This window comes from Thunnus thynnus, chromosome 5 (assembly GCF_963924715.1).
Source record: "Thunnus thynnus chromosome 5, fThuThy2.1, whole genome shotgun sequence".
NCBI lineage: Eukaryota > Metazoa > Chordata > Actinopteri > Scombriformes > Scombridae > Thunnus > Thunnus thynnus.
This window is the reverse complement of record NC_089521.1, coordinates 5169412-5189421: the sequence shown is the minus strand read 5'-3', so window position 1 is coordinate 5189421 and position 20010 is coordinate 5169412. Positions and strand designations below refer to the sequence as shown.

The 20010-nt window shown below is 38.9% G+C and overlaps 1 protein-coding gene across 3 annotated transcripts in view; it reads right to left on the bottom strand.

Moving 5' to 3' along the window:
- Positions 1-20010, bottom strand: part of necab2 (N-terminal EF-hand calcium binding protein 2) — a 141246-nt gene that overhangs the window by 45933 nt on the left and 75303 nt on the right. For 2 of the 3 annotated variants that reach the window (XM_067588821.1, XM_067588819.1), the window contains exons 8-9: positions 13638-13717; positions 5345-5401 (exon numbers count right to left, since the gene is read on the bottom strand). In XM_067588821.1, coding sequence (XP_067444922.1) covers positions 5345-5401; positions 13638-13717 — 137 coding nt within the window. The remainder of the gene's footprint in view (positions 1-5344; positions 5402-13637; positions 13718-20010) is intronic. The other variant, XM_067588820.1, reaches the window with a different exon arrangement.

Here is a 20010-nt window from a genome sequence, read left to right as displayed (position 1 = left end):
ACTGTACTTAATTATGTGTTTCATTTAGATAAACATAGCTGTGCAAAGATACCATATGCAATGATTAAAAAAAGGAGGAAAAAAGGACAAATGTGTGCTGTTGAGATTTTAAAAAACACCTCAGGCACTATTAAAACAACCTTCTTAAAAACAGAAACATGTTTGTGCCCCTGTGGCCTTTTCTCCTTCTCATTCCCTCCTCTTATTTTTGATTATTTCTCTCTTATTAAACTGTAATCTGCCTCTCTCTATCCCACTAACCCTCCCTACATTCTCATTTTTTTGGTATTCTCTCAGCTTCTTTTGTTTTTATTGCTTCTCTCCTCTTTCCTGATGTGCCTCCAGAGGATCAAAAGACTGACGAGATACAGCGTACCTGATTGATTCACCCCACTTCAAATGACAGACATCATTGTAAGCCAGCCGCTCACTGCTCAGGAGTGTCCACTACAAGTAAAATGCGCATGCTAATTCAGCCGAGAACTGCCTTTTCAAAGTATCTCTGTGTTTCTCATGCAGTATATTGTATGATGTTATTATGATCCCCTGTGCAGTGATACCACTCAACAAGATATCTTTTTGCAGAGAGGAAGGATGATTGCTTTGACAGAGGACAGAAAGGGAGAAGAGATGAAGGGTAATCATGTTTGAATCTTTTTTTATTTTTGTGGTGGTGGAGAATAGAAGGTCAGGGAGGATAGATTGAGCCTGCCATGAAATGTGAAATTATGTTAAGGTGAAGAGGAGCGTGACCTTGTTGAGAGAAATCCGTGTTTAAAAGCAGGAGAGGGATGTTTCTGAGGAATAGGAGGCTCAAGAGGTGATGATATACTTGTAGGAGGGTGAGATGAGGAGGTGAAAGGTGGATGGTAATGGTAAATAATAAGCAAATTTCACTCGGAGGAAGCAGGGTCGAATTTAAGTTCCAAGGAGACTGTTTTACCCCCCCCAAGAAGTCCCTGCTCTCCAAAAGTACAGGAACTTTGGGGGCGGGGTTTGCAGGGATGACCATCGCTGATTGGTGAAACACACACAGCATGGTTGCTTCAACTTGTGTATTGTTTCATTCATAAAAAACAAGGAAGTGCTGTCATATCGATCTAAGACCACTTAAGGACAAGGTGAGGACATCTCTCTTCATTTGTTAATGAGAAAAAAAAGTTAGATAGCGCGGTGGTCGTGCGAGGAGAGGGAGCGACAGTGGAGAGAACAAAGCCTATGTATGAGAGAAATAAAACATTTTCTGATTGTTTCATGGCAGTTACGTTCTAAAGCAGAAATAAATAAACATCAAACACTCAACAGATGATATACTGTGGAGACAGATGCCCTTAGTTGCAGATTCATTTTCCTCCTTTGCATTTCTCCTTTCAATTCATTCATTACATCCAACTCATGCAGCAGAAAATACAAAGAACAGGACAAATCTTTGTTGTTGTTTCCTTGTGTTTTGTTACTGCATCTCTAAATGCTTAAAGTTCCAAGTTTAGTCCCTAAGATTAGTTCCAATGGGGCCAAAGAAGCTGTAACTTTTGGTGGAAATGAGGCTTTTGAGTTTGGGAACAGAAGACCAGATGTATTAACCCATTTCACAAACGCATACTGTGCCTGCAGATGTGTGATTTGTTTTTCAAACAGACACATTCACCTGGAAGAGCAGTTTGTGAATAATCAGTGAAGTGTGCCTCTGTTAAAAGGAAGATGGAAATAACAGGAGGAAATGATACACCTGGCTGAGTGATTGTGCATTTCATTGGACTTACTGGGTGAAAGCAATTCAGTGTTGGTTTTTGGAGAAATATTTTCTGCCTCTAAAAGGCAGATGCAAATTTGCACTGGTATTTAAAGGAAGGTCACAGGCGAGGAGAAAAAAACGTAGTCAATGAATCTTCTGCAGAAATCCCAGTCCCAGACAAACACACACACACACACACACACACACACATTTCATTACTTTTAAAGGTGATCTATTATGCTTTTCCTTATTTTCTATCATATATATAATGTTACAATGTCATATACAATGTTCATAATAAACGTGGCCAAAGTTTCTAATAATGATAAAGTAACCCCTGTAAACAGAGAGCTCCAGACTGCTCTGACTGCCAGGCTTCAGACGTTTTTTTTCTATTTAAGTGACGGATTTCTTTCTATGATCATCTCCAGGCACAGCACAAACAGTGCAGGGAGATACTATACAGTTGTTAAGTGACAGCAGAATAACATTTTAGCTATGTTACCATTGTTATTTCCAGCTGATGTTTTCCACTTCAGTTGGCATTTTAGCACATTTCCCAATTTACACCATTATGTCACACAGTAAGCAGGTAATGAGTGTTATATTTACCAAACAGAGACGTCCTGCTGTAATCTTTGTTTCTGCAGATGTTTGTGTTGTCAACTCTCATATTTCGCATCAGATTTGGGCTTCAACATGTACGGATGGATTTGAGAAGTTGACATTTGGAGTAAAGACGGAGAAAAAGAAGTGAAATTCTGCTACTATAGTACGTTTGCGTGGCCTCCAGAGCTGATGGAAGTCGGCCCTAATGTAGCTTCTGGAAGTTAACCAATCAGAAGAGAGGGGGGCCTTAAAGAGACATGAGCCTGTTTCAGACAGAGGCTGAACTGAGGGGCTGCATAAAGGACCAGTATAAGATAAATATGGACTTTTTAGAACTATGAATCATGCAAAGCTGCTCTAGTGGAGACCCAGAATAAAAATGTGGAGCGGGGAATGTGCATAATAGGCCCCATTTAATGTGATTTTTTCCTCACTATTATTCCCAGGTACATTTGAATTGAAATTGAATTGTGGCCTTTGTGAATGGACATTTCTACTTTTAATTCATTACCTTTCTTTTCTGTGCTTATCGGCCAAACCCCACGACTGAACTTTTACCATTTGAGCTGCCCTTTCCTGCAAAGAGGGCTGTCCAATCTGCCGACTATGTAATTAGCTGCTTTCTTATTAGTTAAACAAGAATCTAATTTCACCACTGTGGGTAATTCTGGGCCTGAATCTTATAGAATTTCTTTTATTGGAATCAAAAAACATTCTTATTTTGATTTTTTGAAGTCTGAAAAAACTGAGTAGCAAATCTTGATATCTAAGACTGCAATTTAAAAAGGGCAAACAGTTTAAAGTAAAAGTGAAAATGGGATACTGTGGTGGAGGATCAGGCATGAAAAGCGTGAAACCTAACAAGAGGCTGGCCTTCCATAGTGTAAGCCAATAAGTACAGTAGAGTGAATCCCACTTTAGATTGAACATTCATTCATACATTTGTACACTGAGTGCAGAATGCACGTAAAACTATTTATTATGGCTGACGTGTGAAAAACGCCACCTATCAATTGCATTTTTTTTACATTTTGAAATGAATACTTACATGAATACAATACAAAAAGTGTTTGTATATATGACGTTTGTTCATCTGATAAGACTGTGAATCCATTAGACAAAAATGCTAAGGAGCTCGGAGAAAAAGAGATGAAGCCCCTGCTATATTATTGTGGGCACTGATGCAGAGTGTTTTCCCAGTTTGTGTACAAATATGATTATCGCAAAGGCAAATATTGCCTCACTTGATATTCTTACTCTGTTTTTGGAAAGCACCACCACATGGACCCTGGAGAGCAGGGTAATTGCCAATGACTACTTCTTTAATTGCCTTTAAAGTTTTTTTTCTTATTTTTAATGATTTTCCAATTTATGTTTCTTATTTCTTAATTTCACCTCTTCCTTGACTTATTGTCTTTATAAGCGCTCCTTGTTGGCTGTTTTTGGAGTGTTAGTGTGAGCTGCATTTTACAGGCAAATCACAACTTGAAACTTCTCCCTTTCAGTGCATGTGAGTGTTCTCTCATAATAACCTTTCTGTGTCGGTGCCCATGACAACTGGCCAATTTAGTCAGGGCTCACTGCTTGCAGCAGCTAATGGGGATCCATAAGTGGCACCACTGCTGTGGCCAAAAGTGCAATAGGTGATTATTATTCTAGTCTCCTGCAGACAGAAGAGGAGGATCTTTTTTTTTTAACTCAGTATGGCACATATCTGCTCTTCTAGTGGTTGTTCGTGAAAGAAGAAACCACATGGAATAGATTTTTCCAGAATCCATTTATCATTTGTTCTGGTGTGAATGTACTGTAACTTTACAGTAGTGAAAGTAATATCCATCAGCCGATTCCATAAACAAGAATCAAGTCTTGAACTGAACTACAACCTCTCTACAATGAGAAGTGCATTTGAATTCAGTAAATTTGTATTTCAAATCGCTTGTGACTTTTTGCAGGCGTTCAGGTCTATTAAGTGTGCAGATTTCCCTGCTCTGATTCGTCCTAGGGGCAGTGTCAACATGATCATCAAATGGATGTCACTCAACTCAGCCAGCGTTCCCAAGAAAGGTTGAGTGAGTGTTCTAGTGCTAATCAGGTCAACAGGGATTTCTGTAAGTTGTGTGTAAATGAAACTGTAAGTGCTAACTTATTTTTCACTACAAGTTGTTCATAATAATGTTAATGTCATGCTGGTTGAAAAATAGCCTACAAATATACACAGTTCATTAAGAGACTATTTACAATAGTTGAAGTGCTCTGTTATAAGCTGGACCTCCAGTTTAATAGCAACACTTATAATCTTTGTTTTGAATGTAATTTCAAGTAGATTTGTTAAAAACGTGTAGTGTGACCAGCCAGTAATGTAAGAATTGTTGCTTGTTGTGTTATCTTTTTATGCTGCTATCAGCAGCCATATACAACACGTGCTGTAGATCCTTAGTTGTGTTCAAGAAAGCAGTCTTGGGTGACATTATCTGAAAATGGTGTGAAATAGTTGCTTACGTTACTGAAAATGTTCTGATTTAAGATTCTATCCAAACTGAAAAGAAGAAGCCCACACAGCATGTGGCTTTTTGTATGAATCATTGATCATTATTGCAGAATTTATATCACACACCCTGAATATGATGTATGTTATTTTCTCTGTAGGTGTTAGATACTGTGAGATAGTGTGTGACTCGATTAATTCTGCAGGAGAATACTCAGTGTCTGTAAATTATTCAGATCCAGACAACACAATGAAACGAGCATATTTCCTGGGAAATAGTTCAAAAGATCAGCCCCTGTGGGACAGGCACTGAGACCATGACTATTTTTGAGCCACGCCAGTCATACAGAAGTGCCGTCCCATGTTAATTGCATCACAAAGTTTTGTCTAACACTCAACTGGCGTACTGCTCCAGTGGGTTATTGGCCTTTGCAAGGCAGCAGTAAGTGATGCTGCACCTGGGGCTATGTGTGGCAGTATAATGTACAACACTTATTCGTTTAGTGTCTACTTACTGCGCTGGTGGTGCCGTCTGTGTCTGTTAGCCTCTGGTGCAGATCAAACCAGACTGTCTGCAAGGAGAAGCACAATAACAACAACAACAGCAACATGTCAATCAACAAGACCAACAACAGCAACTACTACAACAACAGCGTGCAGCAGGCATTAGTCACTCACAGCCCGAGGTATTAGTGGACACACTGAGAGCAGAAACAGGCATGAAAGCAGAGGATGGTGTTTTTTTTCAAAAAAGATGAAAATGAAGTTCAGCGGGGAATGCTGGATGAGGGATCAGAGAGGTGTTGGATGGATGCTAATATGAGAAGCACAAAATAAAACAGAATGAGTTATGTCAGCATGAAAGATCTAAACAAACAAGAACATTGAAATGCCAAATTTTACTGAACATCATGATGCAGAGCTATTGGTGGTACAAATGAATTAAAATCATTTTTCATAAGCCTGAGTGCAAAATAAAGGAGTGAAGCTAGTAATATCTTTACAGGAATATTTTCTTATTTTGGGGAAATATACTTATTCACTTTCTTGCTGGGAGTTACATGAGAAAATCAATACCATTCTCATGTCTGTACACTAAATATGAAGCTACACCCAGCCGGCTGTTAGCTTAACTTAGCATAAAGACTGGAAACAAGGGGAAACAGCTAGCCTGGCTCTGTCCTACGGTAATAAAATCTGCTTACCTGCACCTCTTAAGTTCACTAATAAAAATATCATATGTTGTTTGCTTGCTCAAAAAACGAAGTGTGAAAATGGCACGTTGTGGTTTTACAGGGGGTTTACACTATTTCTTGGCAGAGCGTAATCACTTGAGTCTTCTTATGACCATGAGGTTGCCAGGCAACCTGACAAACAAGATATAATGTGTTTATTACTGAGTTTTAGAGGTGCTGGTAAGCAATTTTGTTAGTTTTGGACAGAGTCTTTGTGCTTAAACTGTCGAAGTCCAAATATGCTCTTCAGACCAAACCAGGTGGGCTCATGGTACAGTGTGCGTGTGTGTTTGTGTGAAAATGACGAGACATTCATTTCCAGTTTTCTCCTCCACTCTCACAGCCAGTGAGTCACAGTTATATAAACCTGTTCTAATAAATCACAGTAAGCGCTGCAGGTTCCTGTCACCAAGGTGACTGATAAGTATACCTGTTGCTACTGTGAATGAATAGTGTCTGCCTCACTCGGAAGGTAACAGGTAAAGTCAGTGGGGTCTCAGTGGCTCAGTGGGCAGGTGACACACACACACACACACACACACACACACACACACACACACACACACACACACACACACACACACACACACACACACACACACACACACAGTAAAAACTACTGAAAACACACTGAGCTCTGGGATGAATGATTTGGGTGTAATGTGGAACAGGCTGGTCACAGCTGGACTGAAATTGAGGGTGCTGTGTGTTGTCGATTTTTCGGTATATAAGTCTTTAGAGTTGAAGACTCACTGTCTGATATCTTCTTATCTGCAAAGCACAACTCACAGTGAACTACATGCAGGGGGTGAGAGGTGGAGGTTAGATCCATATTAACCCAGTGGACCTTCCTCCTTCCTGTCAAATAAAGGAGTATCTAATAACATTAAAAATAAAGTCTGCATTTATTCATTCTTCAGATTTGATTGGATCTGTCAAAAGTGCTTGCATCTTAAAAAATGCAGCATGCAACTGAACTGTAAAGGACTGCTGTCCTCCAGCCAGACAGAGGATGAAGGGAAAATTAATAAATTAGAGCACAATCATGCTCTTTTGGAAATTTGTAAAATAATTTTTACTGGCACACACTTCTTACTATGATATCACTTTGCTAGCTACCATGACCCACGAAGGTTAGCTAGTTGCCCCAAATCACATTTGATCACATAAATGTATGGATACGTCCTGAGCGCAAGATCTGTCAACTATAATATTTTAACTTTTTGCAGGAAGATATAAATCAATAAATCAATAAGCAAACCTACAATATGGAATTATTAGATTTTCAAGATGTTCTGCATCAATATTATGAAGTATCTTAAAGGTGCCCTGTGGAGTTTTCTTGTAAACAGACAAAAATGATGTTTATATTCAATGTTACTTACCAAAACACATTGTGTATCCTTAAGGATTGGCAAACGTGTTCCATGAATTTCCTTCATCATAAAATCTTTGCAAAGCTGATTTTTTAAATTTCAAATTCTGCATTGTTCATGCTCATGTTTGCTAGCTCACAGTATTCTTCTTCTTTGCCCTTGTTTGCACATTACAATGTTTATTTGCACGTTACTGCCACTAAACTGTTGATCAGCAAATAGCGTGAATGCGGCATCAGGAACGTGGATTATGTCACCTGTGTGCGTGCAGGTGCCAGGCACAATACCAACAAAACATGGACCTATTCACAAAAACATCGCTCCATAGCGCTACTATTGGTCAAAAAGTCCACAGGGTGCCTTTAATTTTCAGGTATTTAATGTACTGGAATAGCCAAAAAAAGATATTCCCATATGTCTTTTTTATCTAAGCAGTTTTCAATTGAATTTCCATAAAATTTACTTTCCTGGGATATATTTGTATTTACATATTCTTTAGCCTTCAGAGAGAATGACTTTGACGCATTGCATTCTTTTGTTAAAAAAAGAAAAGGCTGCATCATTTTGTATTAAAGTTACTACAAAGAACTTTCATTTTGTGTTTTTTAGTGGCCTGTAGACAAAAGCGGTAGTGATTTTCCCAGAATGAAGACTGCATTTCCCATGAGCACCACTGCCTCGTGTCATCAAGATCTTGGCTAGCGTGTGCATTTGTTTTGGAAGAGAGTGAAAGAAAGACGCTACTTATTTTTAAAACTCTTTTTCTTTTTTAAACACAGCTGTTTGCAGGATGCATAGCGATGAGGTAATGTATGTATTTGTGGCTATGTAAGGCTGCATTCACCACCAAATCCAGCAACATGGCACCTTCCCACAAGATTGTGCAGAGTTGTGGATGTGTAATAATAATAACATTTTATTTCTCAGATTCAGTCCTTTGTTCTCACTACACTGCCATTCGCTTTCTTCATTCACTCTCTAGCTCGCTTGACCACAGCTGCTCTCTCTCTCTCTCTCTCTCTCTCTCTCTCTCTCTCTCTCTCAGGTGCTCTCAGCTTGCTCGAGCTCTCTCCTTCCGTTTCTCTCATCTTTTTTAAAATGAGTCGGGAAGTCTTACTTTACTTTTAACATTATCAAACAAAGAGAATATCCTCCCCCCATCCTAGTAACATCTTTGTATTCCCTCATTCTACAATGCTACATGTAATGTAAACAAAGGCTCTTCTGGTCTACGTGCTGTAAATCGTTTCATCTGATTTCATGGGGAATCTGACCCCGGCAGGCATTTAGAATAACTATATAGAAATAGCCAATCTTCTCGCTGATGGTCTCGTTTGCTTATGTAGGTCATGTAGAGGCATTATGAGACTGTTCCATAACCAGTTAAAAGGCTATCATCCTGTGGACTGACTTTTCCAAGGGAAACATATTTTCTTGCCTGTGGCAAACAGAAAGCACTAAACAATATTCTGCATCCAAAGAACAAACAAACAAACTCCGAGGGGAGCGCAGAGAAAGACAGCAAGAGAAAATCTGAAAGTGAGACCGCACTACAGAAGCAACATGAATTTGCCAGTTTGGGGAGTGTTTGCAGGTAACAGGATTTCCAGTGTGTTATCACAGAGCAGTGGTGCCAACAAAGGGCACTATTTTCATCTCGCCAGGCACCACATCACTCACTGTGTAGCTGGCTTATTATTCATTCAGTAAACAATTCATGATTCACTCTGACGCAGTGTGATCATGTAATTTCCTTTTCCAGACTCATGTACAATCTTAATAATGTGATCCATGCAGTAATATCAGGCCAAACAGGGACAAAACCATATTCAATTTGCCTCCTCAAAGACACAATTTTGCTTTGATATGATATGATGATTATTGTAGTGATACTGTCTGGCCCTCTGAAAATGTAACCCAGCAGAAAATGCCCATTAATATGTTTTTCTGTAGCTCTCAATTTTCTTATTAAATCACACTTACAACATATACATTTGGTGACCTTTTTTGTGCAGTGTTTTCTGCTATTCTTTGTCTCCTTTGTAGGGATAATTTTAGGGGTGTGTTCTTCTGTTCACAAAGAAAATCACCAATGTGGGAAATCAAATGAAAATACAAGACCTCCAAAATAAAAAAGTATAATGAATCAAAGATAAGCTCTTTTACATGACTTTATTTTATTAAGTTTTAGTTGGGAAGGCAAAATCTATGCAATTAAGACTGATATGCTCATTGAAGTGACCCTTAAAACAATTAATCTGGATGCATAGACTGTAAAAAAAATATGGACGTAGTCACCGTGATGTCACCCATTGGTTTGTGGACTGCTGTTTTGAAGCCTTCAGTTTAGCTATTTGACTGTCACCATCTTGGATTTGACCATCATCATCTTTGATTTTTAGAGCCAAAACAGACCATATTTGGACGAGAGGGTGGAGCTGACCCTAGTGCTGGCTGCTAGCTTGGTTAGCATGGTGCATTTAAAGTCTACAGTTAACTGTGATAATGCTAATACTAAGGCTAATTTCCGCTAGTGAAAAACAAGCCTAAATCCATTAACACAAATGTACTCACGAGAAAAACTGAACATTCGACTCCTTAGAGGATCTTTTATCATAACCAAACGCTGAGCAAGACTTTTTTTTAGGAGACCAAAATGTTACAATTAACTTTCATGAACTGAAAACACACTTTGAAATAGCGACAGCTATGCCTACAGTCTGTGAATCTAACTTTATGCAGCACACGCTGCTTTAAGGTCTATTTTACTTTAAATGGGACCATAATTTACAAAATGAACATCATGCTGTAGTGAAGACGACTTGAAACTAGCGATTGAGAACAAAAACTCATTAGGAAAGTGTTTACTGAGGTAATAAATCAAGTGGGAAGTAGCGTTATTTTCTCCTAGACTTCCATACAAACTGCCTTCTTTTTGCAGCCAGTGGAGTCGCCCCCTGATGGCCATTAGAAAGAATGCAGGTTTAAGGCATTTCCGCATTGGCTTCACTTTTCAGACCAGGAGCTACCCACTTTCTGGATGAGAATTACACAAATTTTCTTTGCAGAATGGTTAGTAGTTGGTGTGAGACCTGGACGGAAAAAGTTCTATTCTGTTCATTATATAACATGTTATTTTTAAAAATGCTTTTAATTTACACTCAAAACACGGAGAGAATATTTTGTCTTATGTCATTAGAAGTTATATTGTAATTTTGTAGTTATATACTGCACAATATATTGTCCTTCATTACTCTTTCAGTTTTTCAAAGATGCTGAATGGATATCTGAGTAAGACTAGATTAACCAACCCAAACACTATTCTGAGTCACCAGAATCTGACAATTTAAGTCCTATCAGAAAACCCAGGGCCATGAATGCAGAGGTCTTTTTGGGGGCTCAGTTGCCAGGACAACCAGGACAACATATCCGTCAGTGGGTTGTGGATGACACTTTCATTTTACGAGGTCAAAACACAACAGAAAATCTCCAAGAATAAAGTCACATCCCTTTTCCCTTTCCGCTTCACTCTTGAGCAGCCTCCCTGAGGGATGCAGAGGCTCACGGAGGGCAATAACTTATTTATATGAAAGGTAGTGTAAGATAATCATGTACACACCGAGACAAAAAGAGAAAACTCAAGCTGCATTTGAACTCACTGCAACGGAGGTCCTTACTGAGTGATCGCACTTTCTATACTCTACATATTCATTCACCTCTATCCTCAGCTCCTGGCTTTGATATTAGTGTGACTAACCTCCTTCATTGCAACCTTTCACTTCATTGTTATTCATTGATACAGGTCTACATCTGTCTACTGGTTACTGGGATGTTGGAAGGTTGCTTGACATTAAGATTGTAAGTCCCTTCGGATTTATTCTGTTGATTAGAGGAAAAGGGAAATTATAAATAAACCTGTACCATTCACTGTCATCTCTACTTTTGCCTTTGCTGAAATTTCAAGCTTCAATTGATGACTGGCTACTTTTAGGCAGTAAAAAAAAACCACACATAAATAATTCCTGAGGAGTTTTCATTCCTGTCTAAACAGGTAAAAATCAGCCGAGACTGTGTTTAGTCAACCGTGCAAAGACGTCCTTTGTGCCACGGTTACTGTAAACAGCCGTCCACTGAGAAGCATAATGTGCTGTCTGGAGGGCTTCTGGGTCACAGGTGATTATTGGACAATTCTTTACCGGAAGCCGTTTCAATCATTTCTGCTAAAATGGAGGTCACTTGAATGAGAGAAACACGTGGACCATTTGTTAGAGGTAAATCAAATCAGCATCCAGGGCCAAGGGCTAAAGGTCATCTTTAAACAGGAAACAGGTTTGGAGGTCTGTTCACACAAACAGGTATTTACTTCTAAGCTGAATCAACCGCTCACTCACTTCTTTCTTCTTCTCATTTTCTTCCTTCTTTATGTGACTCTCTCCCCTCATCCTCCCTCTGTGGCAGAACAATGTTTTTAGTTATTCTTCGCTCTATCTGCCGTAGTGGCCTGCTCTTCTAATGACAGCTGAGTCTCCTAGGGCTCCATTAGTCTCAACATGTTCAGCACTGGACGAGAAGCAGGCAACGCAGAGGAATAAAGAGACAAAGAGGGAGAAAGAGAAACAAGAGGCATAGAGAAAGGAGAAGAAAAAGGAAGAAAATAAAGGAGGAGAGGAGGGAGGTGATAGATCTGAACATGGAGGAAGGGGGGAGGGAAGAGGATGAAGAGGCATCTGGGACCAGAGAGCTGCTACGAAGAGAAAAAAAAAAAAAATTGCAATACTTTGGACATCAGGCTTTTAATTGCGTCCTCTGTCTTTCTCTCATCCACTCCCTCCCTCCATCCTTCCTTTTCTCTCACTTAGTGTTAATCAACTCCTTATCTTCCTCCCTCACCTCCTCATTAACCCCCTGCTTCTTTTCCTCTTTCCCTCTGCTCCATTTTTCCTTTGTGCTCCTTTTGTCGCTTACAAACCTCTGATATCAGTGTGTCGCTTTGGCATTGCCCAATTTGGCCAATGTAACATCTCAAACGTCTAAATCCTCTGCATTTGACAACTTGGTAAAAAAAAAAGTTTAGTATGAGGACAAGATCACTGGCTTGTGCTGCCTGTAGTTGATTGAAGAGTTCAAGCAATCTGAGAGTTCGCTGTCCATCAGTCTGTCTGTGTGTACAACTGTATTCTTTATTTTGTATTTCTTTACAATGTGACAATATGAAATATGTTTCTATACATATGATCTACAGTAATATTTCCTCCTCTGTGTACATGAATTTCCTTGCAGCAAGCCTATCAATATTTGTATAAAAAGGTCAAATAAACCAAATTATTATAGTCTACCTCTAAGACAGAGATATGCAACCTGGCAATAATGAGTGTGTGTGTGTGTGTGTGTGTGTGTGTGTGTGTGTGTGTGTGTGTGCTTGCAATAATCTTGTTGTGGGGACACTGATATATTCATACAGCATAATTATAGGGACTCACCTAAAATTTGGGGACAGAAAATTGGTACACCGAAGTAAACCATTTTATTTTTGGGTTAAAGAATGAGGTTGTCATTATTCTGTATTTTTTTTCTTACAAATTCCATGAAAAGACCAAAACCAACAATGTGTCTGTCTGTCATAGGGTAGTGGTTCCCAGCCTGGGGTTTAGAAACCCCAAAGGAGGTCAACAAGTTAGGAAAGAAGAACAAAAACATTTCTCTGCTCCATACAATTATTCTTATGTTTTAGGACATGTATCTTTTATCTTAGCTTTTTCATTGTAAAATACTGGACAGGTTCACCTCCTCACAGCCGTAAGAGCTTGCTTGAAGTGCACACAGCTCATAGAAATATGTAACCTTCATATAATGCAGGCTTGAGTTGACTTGTATCATTTTAAAAGGTTCACAAGCCAAAATGTTTGGGAGCCACTGCCATAGGGCTTGTTCCTACTGAAGACGTGACCTTCTGAAAATGGGTCGCAAATACATACTTTTATTTTTCAAAAAGGCTCAGTGATTTCTTTGAACAGTACTGGGTACTGTAGTAAGTAAGTGAGAAAAATATAGAATATTACCAGACTTATATATGATATACCTCCTGGGAATTCATGTAAGTCAGTGCAATATCTTCTCAAGTTACAAAGACAAGCTTGTGTATGTGTTTGTATGTGTGTGTGTGTGTGTGTGTGTGTGTGTGTGTGTGTATTCCTTACCTTATTCTCCAGTCGTCCGATTAGTTCAGCCAGGCGGTTGATCTGAGCATCCAGACCTTCTTTCCTCACCTCCACTGCACCTGCAACACACACACACACACACACACACACACACACGGAGTAAATACACTGAATAAACACGTATGAATACACATTAACTTGCATCGCTTGTTTCTAGGTTGTGACTAGACCTGATGCAGCTCGGTTATAATTATTCAAATATGTCTTATACATATTAAAATGAAAATTCCCAAGCTAAACTGAAGACTGTCATGTCACTTCCTCTTGTAATATTTATGTGTCTGAGAATAAACAGCTCATTCATGAATATACTGTCAATCTATTTCTGACTATGAGGATGTCTTCCTCCTGTTACATTTGCATCTGCATTCAGTTTGAAATCAAGACTGTGTTTTTAATTTACATTTTACTTTATTGTTGTGTGATCTTTAGTCAATTCTGCATGTATTTATTATGTGATATCATGCATTTTTCTGTGCCAATGGTTGCATGTTAAGCTTACACTTACACATCTGCCTCTGCAGATTTTTTTCCCATGATTTTCTTTCTCTTTGTGACACACGATTAGACTTTTTTCGCTGTCACATGATGTCAAATCACTTACATAAACATGAATAAGGTAGTAGCCTAATGGAGCAGTGGTGTTGACACAGATGGTGTTATATGGTGATTTCTGATTGATCATGTATGATTGACAAGCTGTGTACAGTAGGTACAGTACAAACACAGCCGTACTAAGCAGTATATGAAGAATTATACAATCTAATAATACACTATGTTTGTTCTCTCTTTCTTATGTCTCTCTTTTCATTTACACTGTTTCATCATGAATATTTCATGTAAAGTGGGAGTTCCAAAGAGGCTTAAAAATAGGCAATTATAGCTGTTTATCAGAAGGAACTTGGCCTGTTCAAAGACAGTGAAGAAATGGATGGATGAGAAGCCAGCTCCTTTGAGGTGGTCTGTTTAATTGGTTCTTATTCAAGTGTGTTTTTATAAATCCAACCACACTTGGCTCTTTGTATTTAGGTTTGGTATTAGAGTAATATTTCACAAAATACTAACATTTTAACAAAAAAGATATCCAGTGGGGTAGAGAAGCAACTCCATTATCAGTATCAATAATTAAAAAACATAACGGATTAATATAACCTGATCTCACCATGTAAGTGTGTTAAAAGATAGGACTGACACTGTTTATTGTAGTAAGCCCTGTTTGCAACTATTGAAATTGGAGGTACAGATCGGTGATATGTGTACCATTTTAAACATGAGTACAGGATATTATTACCATATGATTATAAATAATGTACTTCTGTAAAACAATATAAACAAAAAATATTATTATTATGAACTGAGACTGGTGTGTGTCAGGGCTAGTTAGCATGTCAGCAAAAGTTTCTCAAAATTAAAGCCACATTTCCCATAAAACCTGTTAGTTATTGTCATGAAGATGCAGCTACCTGTGTCTTCCTTCCACGAGACTGTCCTCTCAAGATAAATGACTGAATATGTTTACATTGCAGTAACAAAACCCTCTGGTGGCCAAAGAGAGAGGGAAGACTAGAGAGTCTTATCTGTCAAAGCAGGAAGTAGTGTGATGTTGTTTCAGACACCAAAATAAACAACACAATGTCTGACTTTGACACATGGCAGACTGCTTTCCTGTCTCCTCCAGACAGTAAATATTACTTTCTTTTAATTGTGACTATAATAACCAAGTTGTTTTTGTGAAAAAAAACAAACCAAAACTTTTACTATAGCTATGTAAGATCATAAAAACTTTTTTGCAGCAGTGATTTGTAACAGTTTTGGAAGGCACTGACGTGTGTCATCCTGCAGATAAGGAAGATAATTACTGTCTGTTTTCTCTTTGCAGTTTGCATGATGCTTTTTAGTTGACTGAAGAGCATTAACCTGTCAGAAATTCTTTTATCCTTCATCCGCACTTCCTCCAACATCTAATTTGTGCTGGAAGATGTGTCTTCTTACTGTTTTGTGCTTAAACCAATCCTGCAAATTCTTGGTGAATATGACCCAGTGGCTTATGCAAAATAAATGCAGCGTCAAGCTTCTCCTTTTTCCATTACCTGTTTATGGTAATTCATTATTCCATACTCAAATTAAATGCATTAACGGCGTATTGATGTTACAATGCTTCATAATTTGCTGTTGATTAACTATTGTATAGTGTAATGTGCAGTGTGGAACTGGATAATTCCCTTTGGTCTTCAGTGCGTATGCTGATGATGGCTGCGTGTATGTTTGTAACACGACTAGAAGAATACGAAAGAACACTGAGAAAACATTATTTCTCTCTCATTCACCCCACTTTTTATGAGTGCCACTCTTTTCACCCTCTTGCCCCCATGTTTCTCTCCTCTCCAAGAGTTCCTTCCTCTTCTCCTCCTCCCTCTCAGTCCTCTTCCTCCCCCCTCTCCTCCACTCTTTCCTGAGCTGCCGTCCTCTTTCCATCCCCTGATGGCTCCCCCACAGCTAATTGGAGCACTGACTGCCCACTCTTCATTAAAAGCTTTAACAGCCAGTCAATTAGGAGCTACCTCCCTCCACCCCAAACACACACACACACACACATATACACTCATCAACTAAACCATAGTCTGTAACCATGGAGACAGTTTGAGATAAAAGCCCAGTGGTCTTTTCGATGGACTTAGAAAATAAGCATCCCGGTCAATTATAGAAGTGTGTGTGGAATTACAGCCTTCGAATATAACAGCAGGGTGAGGGGAGGGGAGGGGAGGGAGGGTCTCTATTGACTTTCCCCTCAATTAAACCTGATTTGAGTTATTTCAGATTCACCTAATTTAACTTTCCATTCTGTGTTAGCCAGTATTTAGATGTGTTGACATGAGTCATGAAAAAAGGTCCACTGCTGTTACACCATCTCTCAAATCGGCTGGAAAGTTCTCAAATATTTGTTCTGTTTGTTTTGTGCGTAATTTAAACCAATTTTAAAAAATTATTTTATACCATCACTTCATCACACTAGTTAGTTATAAAATGATTTTTCTTCAGAATTTTTAAACTTATTTAGTTCAACAGCAGAGCCAAGCACCTTTAGAACAGTCACAATAAACATCACGTTCATATGTACTGTATCACATGTTGGCTCTTCCTCACATATATACATTAACCATACAGAAGTGCCATGTGTTGATCATTTAAAATATTGGGTATCTTTTTATATTAAAAAAATTGTGAAGTGATTGAACTTTGTGGTTTTGCAGAATCATCTAATAAATAAATCATCCTGGGAATGGATTGTGGGTTTGTATCGGTCCTAGGACGGTTGTACAGATCACAATTTACACCCACTGCCAACATTCAATGCCAATGCAGAAGGTGCCTTTTGTGTAGAGAGGCAGAATGTGCAGTAATAATAATAATGAGGTCAGGGTGGTGGATGGGCATATTTACTGTATACCACATCTGACTTTAATGCAGAAGAGTTTGTGTCCTGTCATAGACCTGCAATTAATGTTCATTGTAACCACAGTCGTTCCCTATCATTAACCATACCATAGTTTCCATCCGCAGTCATTGTAAAAACGTTTTCTAATGTTGGCATTGAATGTTATGTAGGTTTTTATAGTATAGTTCATTATAGCAACCATAGCAACCAATCCTGAATACAACTGATTAAAGAGGCAGGCTACTCTGGCAACTAATTGTATTTCCAAGAGGTTGAGAGATTCACAAGAGACACATAAAAAATATGCAGATATCCTGACTTTTAGTCTCTATTATGGTTTGATTCCAAAACAATGAGTTTCCCATATTGCAACTCAATAAAGTTCTGTTACACCCTCCCTGCTTTGGGAAAATGTCCATATCTTTAAAACTCCACATGGCAGTTTGGAACACAGGCTTTCTGATAATGCTGATGACATCATTGGGATATCTTCTCAGACCTGACAAAACTCCTCCAGAGCCACAGAAGAAATTATACAGATGTGTTCTCCAATGTAATCCTCAAAACCAAAACCAAACAATGTGAGGTTCAAGCAGGACTCAAGGCCAGACACAGAGGTGTAGCTAGCTACATGGAAAACAAAGCTCAACACGAAGAGAACAAGACGACCAAAAGTTTGCTAACATTGCTTCTTGGTACTAATAATACTAATAATTTCACAGATTACTTACAATCAAACCCTTGTTGAACTTGGAAGTTTCTGTCGATGGTTTCTCCTGTCATACTGGACTAACCAGCAGTCTTTAAAATGATATCTATTGGAAATGTAAAACCATCTCTTTCTCTACAGCCGATAATTTTATTTTTCTGTTAAGAGCCACCAGACAGCCTGTGATTAAAATACAAAATATAAAAGCTGAACTGGATCTAGGTTCTGTCACACAAAATGGAATAATTGGCTTGCTACTCTATTTGCATCATTAAGTCAAGCGGTTTAGTGGTATAAAAATACTGGAGGTTACCAAAGTAAGGACCTTTCCTCTGCCCTCCTCACACTGGCCCACTCAACCACTCCCACCCACTCAAAGACCATCTCCAACTTTATCAGGGCTGTAGATGTCCTGTCATGGTTAATGCCTCTTCCCAGTGGTTAGGAACATTTGATATTTCATGCTCCTGGTACTATAATAATGCACAGTGGCTATTTCTAGGTCAGTGCAAGAGAGGAGGGAAGGCCACCTAGTTGTTTATGGTGTCAGATACAGTAAGAGTGCAATATATTATCTTAGTGGCATTAACTGTGTCTTCTTCTTCTAAAGACATCTGTCTCAGCAGACTGGAGAACATATGGCAGCTACATTCTCTTCTCCATCACAGTCACATCATGTCAGGCACAGCTGTCCGTGCACACACAAATGCATATAATACACATTTGTACTTAAAGACTTCTGCTGTACATGGGATACAGGGGAAAGTGGCGATAAACAACACAAGAGTTGTTATATAATATACTTTAAAGTCTAAAAATATGTACAAAGATACACACAGTCATACATACTTAAGAGGAAAAAGATGTACAAAGACCACGCAGCAATACTTCACTTTTCATTAATCTTATCCCCCCTCATAAATGAACACAGATCACTTCACGGTTGGAAGAAAAATAATAGACAAAGTGGTTCAATAAACAAAAACAGAAACTAAATATCCTTGAGGAATCCTTAGCTGTTATTGTAGAAGCAGGTCTTGAATGCTACCAGAGTTTAGGCTAGTGTTAGCGGCTCTGTCCTGTGATCCTGGGGAAGTTTACCCCCAGACGATGTTATGTGAGATAGTGTTACACATCCTCAAACTCATTGGTTAGTCTTTATTCTAAAGGCCTTTTCTCTTTTAAAGTTTAAAGTGAAAAAAAAGTTCCTTATCGTACTTAATACTAGGACTAACTAGCTCTACACAGCAATACAAGAATAATGCTGTTTCTTTATTTCCATGTCTTCTAGATGGATCATCACATGGTGAAGATGCTGACTTTTTGTCTGGAACGTGCAGCTTTAGCCTCTTTTAGTAAACTGCACATGTGCCGTACAAGAAGAACTTGAGTAGCAACAGTAAGTAGGGGGGGACGAGGCTTAGAGAACAGTCAATTATGTCTCCATCCACATCCTTATTTTCCGCAAGCGAGGACACCCACATTCTTCTATAAACGCACATGTACACACTCTGTCTGCCAGTGTGTGTGTGCCTGAGAAAGCGCTGAACGGTAAACAGCAGCTCATTTACAATTAAAACTCTTCAGTACAGTGACAGATGCACTTAGCGGAGAGATGCACTGGAGCGTTACGCACAACAACACTATACTGTAGCATCGGCTGCTCGACTCAAAGGATATTTTTAGCTTTCTTATTCTTTTTCCCCCTCTCACTCTTTTCCTCGCTCTTTGTTTCTCACCCCACTCGTCTCCCACTTATTGCTTTGTCTTTTCTCTTTCCCTGCCCTCTCTGTCTATCTTTCTGGAGAAACTACTCTGATTAATTCATATTAATTGGTAGAACACACACACACACACACACACCTACGTATGCTATTATGACATGAAAAGGGGGAGATAACAAAACTTCAAGGCGACTTCATATATGTGCATATAGCTATGACTGGCAGAGAACAATAAGAGGAGAGGAGAATGAGGAAATGACTCAGGACAGCAGGAGTAATTCATACATATTGGAGGAGGCTTGGCACTGTGGGAGAAAGAACAGGACAGGGAGAGGGGGAGAGAGAAGAGAGAGGATTTGGGAGTCATTAATCAATCGACTTGTCCTGACTCGATACAAAGCACAGCTGACATCAAGGTCCTCAACTGTCAGAGCTGCTTTACAGCCTTAAGTATAAAAGAGAGGGGGGGGGAGGGAAACTGAG